At 46.1% G+C, this 12,881-nt stretch overlaps 1 protein-coding gene across 1 annotated transcript in view; it reads right to left on the reverse strand.

Moving 5' to 3' along the window:
* Positions 1–10,102, reverse strand: part of meiosin (meiosis initiator) — a 63,969-nt gene extending 53,867 nt beyond the window's left edge. The window contains exons 1-3 of the mRNA XM_080183729.1: positions 9,979–10,102; positions 8,123–8,187; positions 4,295–4,425 (exon numbers count right to left, since the gene is read on the reverse strand). Of these exons, the coding sequence (XP_080039855.1) occupies positions 4,295–4,425; positions 8,123–8,158 (167 nt within the window). The 5' untranslated portion in view covers positions 8,159–8,187; positions 9,979–10,102. The remainder of the gene's footprint in view (positions 1–4,294; positions 4,426–8,122; positions 8,188–9,978) is intronic.
* Between the last annotated feature and the right edge of the window lie 2,779 nt (positions 10,103–12,881).

Raw genomic sequence — 12,881 nt, forward strand, 5'->3', positions numbered from 1 at the left:
TGCTGGTTAGGGTGCAGTGACTGTGCCAAATTATCCCTCAGCGTCCAGCGCCCTGAACAGGCGCTGGAATGAGGCAACTCGGGGGGTTTTCACAGTAACTTCATTGCAGTGTTAATGTGACGCCAATAAATAAACTTAAATTCACGGCAGATGATGCTCCGAGCTGGAAACACGTAATCAGAGAAAGTAACTGTTTTACCTCTGCTGGAGCGTTGCTGGAATTGATAAGGGCCCTTGACAGCTCGATCAGAGTAATTCTGAAAGGCAAACTCTAACCCCAATTCTGTTTCCCCTTCAAAGCCGCCTCAAACTCTGCTATTGCTGCCTGTGACAAGCTGGGTCTTGTCTGAGACCTTTCAGCACCATCTACTGGGCAACTGTGGATATCAGAACCCAATTAAAGCTGATGACAACTTACATTTATAATTTAAGGGGAGCCGATGGCCTAGTGGTATTATCGTTGGACTATTAATCCAGAAACTCAACTAATGTTCTGGGGGACCCGGGTTCGAATCCCGCCACGGCAGATGGTGAAATTGGAATCCAATAAAAAAAAATCTGGAATTAAGAATCTACTGATGACCATGAAACCATTGTCGACTGTCAGGAAAAATCCATCTGCTTCACTAATATTCTTTAGACAAGGAAATCTGCTGTCCTTACCTGGTCTGGCCTACATGATAGAATGTAATGGGGATAGAATATAAAAGCAGGGAGGTCTTACTGCAACTGTACAGGGCACTGGTGAGGCCGCAGCTGGAGTATTGTGCGCAGTTTTGGTCACTACATTTGCCGAAGGATATATTGGTCTTGGAGGGGGGTGCAGAGAAGGTTCACTAGGCTGATACCGGAGATGAGGGGGTTGGCCTATGAAGACAGATTGAATAGACTGGGTCTGTACTCGTTAGAGTTTAGAACGCTGAGGGGGGGTCTTATAGAGACATATAAGATAATGAAGGGGATGGATAGGGTAGAGATAGAGAGATTCTTCCCGCTTAGAAAGGATAGCAGAACTAGAGGGCACAGCTTCAAAATAGGGGGTGGGTGGGCAGTTTAGATCAGAGTTGAGGAGGAACTTCTTCACTCAAAGGGTGGTGAGTCTCTGGAATTCTCTGCCCATTGAAGTGGTGGAGGCTACCATTGAAGTGGTGGGGCAGGCTCGAAGGGCTAGATGGCCTATTCCTGTTCCTATTTCTTATGTTCTTATGTACACTGTGCCACCATGCTGCCCAGATAGCAACAATGCGCAGTGGTTAGCACTGCTGCCTCACAGCACCAGAGACCTCAGTTCAATTATGGCCTCGAGTCAATGTGTGGAGTCTGCACATTCTCCCTGTGTCTGTGAGGGTTTCCTTCAGGTGCTCCGGTTTCCTCCCACACTCCAAAGATGTGCTGGTTAGGTGGATTGGTCATGCTAAATTGCCCCTTGGTGTCCAAAGACGTGCAGGGTTAGGTGGATTGGTCACGCTAAATTTACCCTAGTGTCGGGGGATTAGCAGGGTAAATATGTGGGGTTACTAAGAGGCAATTTAGCATGGCCAATCCACCCGACCAGCACACTTTCGGAGTGTGGGAGGAAACCGGAGCACCCGAAGGAAACCCACGTGGACACAGGGAGAATGTGCAGACTCCACACAGTGACTCGAGGCCACAATTGAATAGGGCCTGGGTGGGATTGTGGTCGGTGCAGACTTGATGGGTCGAATGGCCTCCTTCTGCACTGTAGGGACTCTATGATTCTACATATGACTCCAGAGCCACAGCAATGTGGTTGACCCTCAACTGCCCTCTGAAATGGCTCAGTTCAAGGGCAATTAGGGATGGGCAATAAATGCTGGCCTAGCCAGCGACACCCCACGTCCCAAGAATGAATAAAGAAAAATATAGTGCCTTTACTGTAATATTACAGCCGTTTGGCACAACTCATCTATCCTATCGATCATGCACTACACAAGTCTGTTTCCACACCGTCTGCATATCTTTTTGTTCCTGTTCCCCCCCCCCCCGCCCCTTCACGTGTTTACCAGGCTTCCCCTTTAGTTTCACCACAATGACTACATGCAGTGCTGAGTTCCTCATTCTCACCGCTTCCCGAGTAAGGATGTTCCTCTTGAATTCTTTGTTGGATTTATTAGTGACTATCCTATATTCATGGCCTTCTGCATTTGAACTTCCTTCGTTGTGGAAACGTCCACTGGACGGATAGGTCAAAGAATTTTTCACACCACCCCGGCCTGCCTGCCGCCAGTGACAGGCCCGTCAGAGACTGCGGGCGGGATGCCCAGAGTAGTAAAATTTCACTTCCTGCAGAAGTGTCTCACTTAAACTGCTCGAAATTTCCAACGTCCCTGCACATTGTAACTTGCTAGCGTTAAGTTTTATAATAACTAACAAGACCAGGAGTGACCATGATCCCACAAATAGGATCACTGAAAACATTCCCACTCGCTCATGGAGGTAATAAATCCAAGCAGTGAATGATGGACCCCTAGTTTGCAAATCCCAACATGTCCAAGGATCTCCCACAAACACTGACAGGATCTTGGACCTCCAGAAATAAGCTCCACATCTAGGTACCTCCAGCAAGTATTGACACACACATAGTGATCCTCTACAAATACTGACACAGACACACACACACATGCACTCACACACAATTGTTCACACACTCGCTCACTCACACACAATGCAAATATGGGCACACACTCACACAAACGCACACACTCACAGACATGTACTCACACACACTCACACATACAGTGATCCTCTGCAAATATGGACACATACTCACACGTGCACACACATGCGCACTCACACAGGCACACAGTGATTCTCTGCAAATATTGACACACACACGCACATTCACATGTGCATACACACAAACAAACACACAAACACACACACACACAATTGCTCACACACTTGCTCGCTCACACACAGCGATCCTCTGTAAATATGGGCACACACTCACACAAACACACACACTCACACGCACACGCACACACTCACAGACACGTACCCACACACACTCACACAGTGATCCTCTGCAAATATGGACATACACTCACACGCACACAGGCACACACAGTGATTCTCTGCAAATACTGACACACTCACACCCACACATTCACACGTGCATACACACACACGTGCACTCACACACAGGCACGCACAGTGATCCTCTACAAATACTGACACACAATTTGTCCTTCAGGATTTAATTGTGCGATGCCCTTTTCTTTCGCGAGGTGGTCCCTTTAGATTTTTGTTTGGTCAGCCGGACACAAACTGTTGTTTCTCACAGCTCAAGGCATGCAAGGTGCCTTTCAGGTACTGCATGTCTGTGCACCGGTGTTGTCTCGCAGGAACACTGCAAGGGACCTCTGCATGTAGTGAGATGCCGAGAGAGCCTCTACAAGTACTGACACACTGCCGCGCTGATGAAAAGCAGTATCAGCTTCTGAAAGGCTATCATTACCCAAAAACCAAATATAGGAAGAAGAAAAGTGTAAATTACTGTTGTCAGTATGATCCAAGAAAGATCAAAGCGGCTTGAAGACTGTCTTTGGCCTAGTGCCCTGACTCAAGTCTTAACTCACTTATTTTAAAATCAGTAAATCCCATGACAAAAATAGCAGGGTAAGGTCACACAAGTGCTTATCTGTTCGTATGATCTGCCTTCAATCCCAGGCCACAGAGCTGAAGTTGCTGAGCTTGCACTTACCCATGGCAGTGCCTCTAGAACAACGAAGGGCAGCCTGGGAGAGTGAGCGGTCCGCGTGCGAGGCCCACCTTCCTCTCAATGGGCCGCAAGATTGAAATCATTGTTCACTAACCGTGACCCCATGAATATGTTCAATACAAATGCAGAGCATTATAGAATCCCTACAGTGCAGAAGACGGCCATTCGGCCCATCAAGTCTGCACCAACCGCAATCCTATCCAGTCCCTATCCCCACAATCCCATACATAAACCCTACTAATCCACCTGACATTAGGGTCAATTTAGCATGGCTAATCCATCTAACTTACACATCTTTAGACACTAAGGGACAATTTAGCATGGCCAATCCACCTAACCTACACATCTCTGGACTGTGGGAGAAAAACAGAGGAAACCCATGCAGACAAGGGGAGAACGTGCAAACTCCACACAGACAGTGACCCAAAACCAGGAATAAACCTGGGTCCCTAGAGCTGTGAAGCAGCAGTGCTAACCACTGTGCCGCCTCAATGTCTTGTGTCATTCACACAACCGTTAACCTTTCGCCAAACATTGGTCCAAACATTTTACCTTTGCTTCCGGCGATGCTGTAGAGGCGACAGTTTAATTTTCTGGCTATCTGGTGTCAGCAGGTCCCTGTAATTCAAACCCAAGACGTCCTGACCTGTTGGAATCTCTGCATTTTGCTCCAAGTCCCAATCCTGTAGTTGGTTAAAATGTGAACGAATCCATCAGGGAAACACTGATCAGAATCGTATCTCATCATTAGGAGCAGTGACAACCACCTCTGAGGGGGCAGGGATACAAACAAGCAAATTTCCTGGCAAATCCTTTAAGGGAAAGCTAACGTCTAAATTGGGAAACAGATTGGAATGACCACAAGTCATAAGGATCAGAAAGATCCCAGAAAAGGCAGCATACGGTTAGTTAGAATGTGGAACCCCTAAATAGTATAAAACGGAAGAGTTACGTAAGGAAGAAGGATCAAGTGGAAAATTAACTTCAGCACCCAGTAGTTGGATCCAATTTTGATTTGATTTGATTTATTATTGTCAGATGTACTAGTATACAGTGAAAAGTATTGTTTCTTGCGTGCTCTACAGACAAAGCATACTATTCATAAAGTACAGAGATTTGATTTATTATTGTCACGTGTATTAGTATATGGTGAAAAGTATTGTTTCTTACGCACTATACAGACAAGCATACCATTCATTGAGAAGGAAACGAGTGAGTGCAGAATGTAGTGTCATAGGTAGGGTGTAGAGAAAGATCAGCTTCATTTCTTGCAAGCAGTACAAACATACCATTCATAGAGTACATGGGGAGAAGGAGAGGGTGCAGAATGTAGTGTTACAGTCATAGCTAAGGTGTAAAGATCAACTTAGTGCAAGGTAGGTCCATTCAAAAGTCTGACGGCAGCAGGGAAGAAGCTGTTCTCGAGTTGGTTGGTTTGTGTCCTCAGACTTTTGTATCTTTTTCCCAAAGGAAGAAGGTGGAAGAGGATCCTTAATTACACTGGCTGTTTTGCCAAGGCAGCGGGAAGTGTAGACAGAGTCAATAGATGGGAGGCTAGTTTGTGTGATGAATTGGGCTTCGTTCATGACCCTTTGTTGTTTCTTGCAGCCAGAAAGAATGCTTTCTATGGTACATTTGTAAAAACTGGTGACATGCCAAATTTCCTTAGCCTCCTGAGAAAGTAGAGGCATTGGTGAACTTTCTTAACTATAGTGTTGGCATGGTGGTGGGGGGGAGAGAGAGAGAGGGAGAGAGAGAGAGAGAGAGAGAGAGAGAGAAAGAGAGCCAGGACAGGCTGTTGGTGATCTGGACACCTAAAAGCTTGAAGCTCTTGACCATTTCCACTTCGTCTCCGTTGCCAGGGGCACGTTCCCCACTATGCTTCCTGAAGTTGATAACAATTTCCTTCATTTTGTTGACATTGAGGGAGAGATTATTGTTGTTGCGCCAGTAAACCAGATTCTCTATCGCTTTCCTGTACGCTATCTTGACATTGTTGGAGATCTGACCCACTATGGTGTGGTCAGCAAACTTGAAAATCGAGTTGGAGGGGAATATGACCCCACAGTCATAGGTGTACAAGGAGCCAATGGCCTGTTTCAGTGTTGGATCAGGGCTTCATCATAATTGCGCCCACTCCTGATACGTCCCTCTTTGGGGAGGTGTGAATGCATTCAGAAATTAAGCACTAGGGCAGGAGTGAGTTTGACCATGATGCTTCTGTCTCTTTCCTTCCCCAGTGTCCCACCAGCCCCCTCCCCAATCACCATTTTTAATAAGCAAAAGAGAAAACGGTGAAAAATCTCAGCAGGTCTGGCAGCATCTGTAAGGGGAGAAAAGAGCTGACGTTTCGAGTCCGGGTGACTCGAGGCTGTGGATAAAAGATCATCTGGACTCGAAATGTCAGCTCTTTTCTCTCCTTACAGATGCTGTGACTTTCCAGCATTTTCTCTTTTGGTTTCAGATTCCAGTGTATGCAGTAATTTGCTTTTATCCACCACTTTCAGTAGCCAGGCGGCTCACTGACCACTGGGGAAGTTGTTTGGACAGTGAGTTCCGCGTTCTAACTAACTATCTTCTGCATTTTGGGGGGGCTTTTTTGCCCTTACTACGAGCACCCAATTGGAACCATATTGTCACAATAGTCAGTGGAGGAGGAGGGGAAGGAAACTACAAAGTGAAAGAGCAAGTGACAAATATTGTGAATGTTTGGATCACCAATTATTCTCTATATCTACTTCCTAAGGTGCTGATATCTAAAGGTGCTGGTCAGGCCACCCCTGGAGCACTGTTTACAGATTTGGTCTCCTTACTTGAGAAAGGATATACTGGCACTGGCGAAGGTGCGGAGGAGATCCACTAGGTTGATTCTGGAGTTGAGAGGGTTGGCTTACGAGTTGAGAGTAGACTGGGGCTAAACTCATTGGAATTCAGAAGAATGAGGGGAGATCTTATAGAAACATATAAAATTATGAAGGGGATAGATAAGATAGAAACAGGGAGGTTATTTCCACTGGTGAGCGAAACTAGAACTTGGGGGCATAGCCTCAAAATAAGGGGAAGCAGATTTAGGAATGAGTTGAGGAGGAACTTCTTCACACAAAGGGTTGTGAATCTGTGGAATCCTCTGCCCAGTGAAGCAGTCGAGGCTACCTCATTGAATGTTTTTAAGGCAACGACAGATAGATTTTTGAACATTAAAGGAATTAAAGGTTGTGGTAAGTGGGCAGGTAAATGGAGCTGAGTTCACAAAAAAATCAGCCATGATCTTATTGAATGGCGGAGCAGGCAGATGGCCTACTCCTGCTCCTAGTTCTTATGTTCTTATATTCCCCTTATTGTAAATGCAGCATTTACTATATTTTACGCCATTTGGTAATAACCACTCCAAAGTTGTACATAGAATATGTGGGCTCCTAACTTCTGAGCTCTGGTTTATCATAGCTGGGGGGGTTTACCCCAAATTTGTGTTGGGAGCTGCACCTCCCTCCCAAAAAAAGTCCCCAGTTCAGATTTGGATGGCAAGTGTCTAGGAAGTTCAAACTTCTGCTTAAGCTCTGCAATGAAAACCATTCAAAAGTAACATATAATCAATTAACTTCAAATGCTTCCAATTACCTTCCAGCAACAGTTACCCAAAAATAGCACAGTGATTAACAACACTGCCTCAGGGTGCCAGGGGCCCAAGTTTGATTCCCGCTTGGGTCACTGTCCATGTAGAGTTTGCACATTCTATCTATGTCTGCATGGGTTTCCTCCGGGTGCTCCGGTTTCCTCCCACAGTCCAGAGATGCATGGGTTACTTTATTTATTTATTAGTGCCACAAGTCGGCTTATGTTAAAACTGCAATGAAGTTACTGAGAAAATCCCCGAGTTACCCAGCGTTTGGGTACACTGAGGGAGAATTCAGCACAACCAATGCACCTAACCAGCACATCTTTCGGACTGTGAGAGGAAACTGCGGCACCCTGAGGAAACCCACACACACATGGGGAGAACGTGCAGACTTTGCACAGACCTTGACCCAAGCTGGGAATCGAACCTGGGTCCCTGGCGTCGTGAGGACGCTGTGCTAACCACTTTGCCACTGTGCCACCCCATAGAGTACAAAGGGGAGCAGAAAAGGAGAGGGTGCAGAATGTCACAGCTGAGATGCAGAGAAAGATCAGCTTAATATTATTAAGATAGATCCATTAGGGTGGATTGGCCATGCTGGATTGACCCTAGTGTCAGGAGGATTAGTTAGGGTAAACGTGTGGGGTTACAGGGATAGGATTGTGGTCGGTGCAGACTCGATGGGCCGAATGGTCTCCTCCTGCACTGTAGGGTTCTATAATTCAAAGCGGTGATGATGTCAGAAGGAACAAGAGGGCACTTACCTCCACCTTTTGTTTCACTTCAAATAAGGTGGCCATTATTCTTTCCCTCTTTATCCGTAAACATCCTGTAAGCAGATAAAGAAGATTATTTCCAAATCACTATACATTACTTTGTTTATTTTTTTAAACTTTAGATCATTGTATATTATTTCTACCTTGCTTTGGAATAATAGAACATACAACCCCTTAATCAGCCCCTCCCCTCCTCCACCCTCCACCAGCCCCTGCCCCCCTTCTCACCCCGCCGCCCCCACCTCCAGAGCACCCACTTACAACCTCAGGACATCCCAAAGATGTTCACAACCATTGCAGCACTTTCAAAATGCTGTATTATCAGAACTTGCTACCAATTTGCGGACAGCGAGCACTTACCGATCTTTACAGATACACCAGAGAAAGCATCCTTTCTGGATATATTGCAACTGGGTATGGCTCCTGCTCGGCCCAAGACCGCAAGAAACTATAAAGGGTCGTGGACGAAGCCCAGTCCCATCGCACAAACCAGCCTCCCATTCCCCCGATTCCGTCTACACTTCACTTAGCACACTTTACTAATTGGATAGCTCTTTCACAGTGCTAGCACAGGGGTGACGGGTTGAAAGGCCTCCTCTTCCTTCCACGCTGTAGATTTGAAGCTTTGGCTGGTAATGGAGTGGCGATGCAATTTCAGTTTCTTTTTCAGATTTCTGACATTTACGAGCCATATTCCACCCCCTCCACAACTGCCCCCCCTCCACCCCCTGCTCCCCATTCCACCAGAATAAGAGCTCAGGTTTCATGGTGAACCGCTTCCCTGCCAATGCAGTTCGTGAGGACACGACTTAATTCCGACATGGATTTCACCATTGGTTTAACTGACACTGGAAAATAGTGCAGCAATCCCACGCAATTAAATTCTCAAACGAAGGCTGCCCAAGCCATAGCTTCTCGACAGTGCAGAAGGAGGTCATATGGCTATCGAGACTGCACTGTCTCTCTGACAGGGAAACTTACCCAGACCCTATTCCTGCAACTCCACATATTTACCCCACTAATCCCCCTAACCTACACATCTTTGGATACTCAGTGATAATTTAGCACGGCCAATTCACCTGATCTACATATCTTTGGATGCTAAAAGCCAATTTACCATGGCCAATCCCCCTAACCTACACATCTTTGGATACTAAATGGCAATTTACCATGGCTAATGCAACTAAGCTACACTTCTCTGGACACTAAGGGGCAATTTAGCATGGCCAATTCTGCTAACCTACTCATCTCTGGACTCTAAGGGGCAATTTCTCACAGCCAATCCACCTAACCTGCACATCTTTAGACACTAAGAAACCATTTAGCATGGCCAATCCACCTAACCTGCACATTTTTGGACACTAAGGGGCGATGTAGCATGGCTAATCCACCTAACCTGCACATCTTTAGACACTAAGAAACCATTTAGCATGGCCAATCCACCTAACCTGCACATTTTTGGACACTAAGGGGCGATGTAGCATGGCTAATCCACCTAACCTGCACATCTTTGGCCATTCCTTCATTATTACTGGGGTGAAATCCTGTAACTCCCTCCCTAACAACACTGCACAGTGGCACAGCTGTTAACACTGCTTCCTCAGAGCGCCGGGGACCCGGGTACAATTCCCAGCTCATGCCTCTGTCTGCATGGGTTTCTTCCGGGTGCTCCGTTTCCTCCCGCAGTCTGAAAGATGTGTTGGTTAGGGTGCATTGGCCACGCTAAATTCTCCCTCAGTGTACGCCGGAGTGTGGCTACTAGAAGATTTTCACTGTAACTTCATTGCAGTGTTAATGTAAGACTATTTGTGACAGTAATAAATAAACTTAAACTTAAAACCTACATCGTGTGGACTGCAGCGGTTCAAGAAGATAGCTCACCATCACTTTCTCAAGGGGCAATTAGAGATGGGCAGTAAATGTTGGCCTTGCCAGCAAAGCTCATACCCTGACAATGAAGAGGGATAAAAGATCAAGAGGAAGATCCCTGGATGGGGGCTCACCAATCAATGGAGGACGTTCATTCCAACAGTTCTAGCACTTCAGGAGGAATAGCTGACCAGGATTCCCGCTCTCGATCAGTTCTCAATAATCCCTGAGGAACAGTGATTGTGTACGGACACTTGGTGAGACGCAGATTGGGCTAGAATGCGAGGCCCCATGCAGTTAGTTAGCCTTTGGAGCAAGGTAGTGCCTCAACATCCGTGGGACCACAACTCAGCAAGGTGCCAAAAGCTTAAGGAGAAGGGAAGAGAATGGAAGATGGGGATCACAAAGGAAAATATGACGTTGAAAATATATTTGTCCTAACCCAACACTTATCCTTTAATCAAGATAAACAAATTATCTAGGGATTCTTTCTTTCCACTGAAAGATGAATGGGTTTTGCGTGCTTTCCAACAGAAGTCCAAAGATGTGCGAGTTAGGTTGATTGGTCATGCTAAATTGCCCTTTAGTGACCTGAGAGGTGTAGGTTAGCGGGATTAGTGGTTAAATATGTAGGGATATGGGGGTAGGGCCTGGGGGGTGGGATTGTGTTCGGTGCAGACTCGATGGGCCGAATGGCCTCTTTCTGCACTGTAGGGTTTCTATGATTTTTAAGTGTGCCATTTGCTTTGCTTCACTGTTCAATTAGATCATTGGGCAGCATGGTGGCACAGTGGTGAGCACTGCTGCCTCATAGCAGCAGGGACCCGGGTTCGATTCCTGGCTTGGGTCACTGTTTGAGTGCAGCCTACAAGTTCTCCCAGTGTCAGCATGGGTTTCATCCGGGTGCTCCCACGGTCTGAAAGACGTGCTGGTTAGGTGTATTGCCCATGCTAAATTCTCTCTCAGTGTACCTGAACAGGTGCCAGAGTGTGGCGACTAGGGGAGTTTCACAGTAACTTCATTGCAGTGTTAATGTAAGCCTACTTGTGACAGTAATAAATAAAAAAAAACTTTAAACAATCCCACCCAGGCCCTATCCCCGTAACCCCACTTATTCATCCTGCTAATCCCCCTGACCATATGGGTCAATTTAGCACAACGAGTGATACTTTTCACTGCACTGGGATAGATGTGACAATAAATAAATCTAAATCTAATCTATCCCTGTAACCCTACACAGTCACCATCTAAACTACACATCTTTGAACACTAAGGACTAATTTAGCTTGGCTAATCTGCCTGTCTCACATATCTGTGGACACTAAGGGGCAATTTACCATGACCAATCTACCTAAACTGCACACCTTTGGACACCACTGGGCATTTTAGTACAGCCAACCCACCTAACCCACATATCTTTGGACACTAAGGGGCAATTTAGCATGGCCAATCCACCTAACCTACGTATCTTTGGAGTGTGGGAGGAAACCGGAGCACCTGGAGGAAACGCCTGCAGACATGGGGAGAACATGCAAACTTCACATAGACACTGTGACTGAAGGCCAGAATCGAACCTGGGTCCCTGACACCGTGAGGCAGTGATGCTAACCACTGTGCCACTATGCTGCCTCAATGTATTGGTGATCCCTTGAGTATAGAACATGAAGGATGAGGTATTGAAGATGAATAAAGAAATTGCTGGGTTGCTGCAGAGAGCTCAGTATTCTACTGAGAGGGGAATACAGAATTGTGGAAGGGCGGGAGAGAGGAAGATGGGGCTGGGGCGTGAATTTTCAAATGAGGGTTGGGCCATTTAAAAAAAATGAAATTAGGAATCACTTTCTTACAGACTACGGCATAAACCTGAAACTACATTTCCCTGAAATGCTGAGAAAGTTGGAATTTTGAAGGTTCTGACACAAATTCCTCTTTGATCACCTCAGGGGATGTGTAGCAAAGACAGGTAAATGGTGTGGAGGCACAGATCAATTTAGATCAATTTATTTATTAGTATTATTTATCAGGCTGTGGGAGGAAACCGGACCATCTAGAGGAAACCCATGCAGTCATGGGGAGAATGTGCACTCTCCACACAGACTGTGACCTGAGCTGGGAATCGAATCCCAGGGACCTGGTGGTGTGAGGCAGCAGTGCTAACCACTGTGCCGATCGTTGAGGGTGCAGGCTTGTTGGGTCGAATGGCCTCCTTCTGCACTCTGGGGATTCTCTACTTCCTGAGATGGGATGCCCATAAATGAGCAGAGTTATTCCAAATAAAGGCGTAGCCAAGCCTCCGCACAATCACAGCATAATTACCCCAGCTTTCCAGATAGATTTGGCTGCATTGTTTCTTTTTGTAAATTCAAGAACCTCAGAGTTGTCACAGGAAGTTCTAGATTCCTCCAGCCGATAAACTACACAAAAATAATTGAATCCATTGCCTTAATTTTGAAGATGTGTAAAGGTTCATCCGTATGGTGTGTGTGTGTGTCACTGTCAAAGGGAAAGAAGAAGTCATCTCACATTGGCTTCTCTGGTCTAGACTAAACTAGACTTCTTCCTCCCACCATCTCTCTCAAAAACAGAGTCAGGAATTTACCAACAGCTGCCAACTTATAAAATATTCCCTCAGTTAAAGTCTCCAATTGGCCACTTTGGGTGCTTATTCAGTCCACCTCCTCGACAGCAAATGTGAATAGTGGCCTTAAAAGGCAACAAGGAGAGACTAGACACGACTCACACCCCGCCACCCCCTCACCCACCATCGTAACATTTGGTTAATGAATCACACCATCTATGAACAATGTTAGGGACGGTCCATCCAGAATAGCCAACGAAATGTGAATGGGTTTAATCATCGAATCCCTGCAGTGCAGGA

Source organism: Carcharhinus amblyrhynchos, unplaced genomic scaffold, assembly GCF_965287045.1.
Source record: "Carcharhinus amblyrhynchos unplaced genomic scaffold, sCarAmb.v2.hapA scaffold_393, whole genome shotgun sequence".
Classification (NCBI taxonomy): domain Eukaryota; kingdom Metazoa; phylum Chordata; class Chondrichthyes; order Carcharhiniformes; family Carcharhinidae; genus Carcharhinus; species Carcharhinus amblyrhynchos.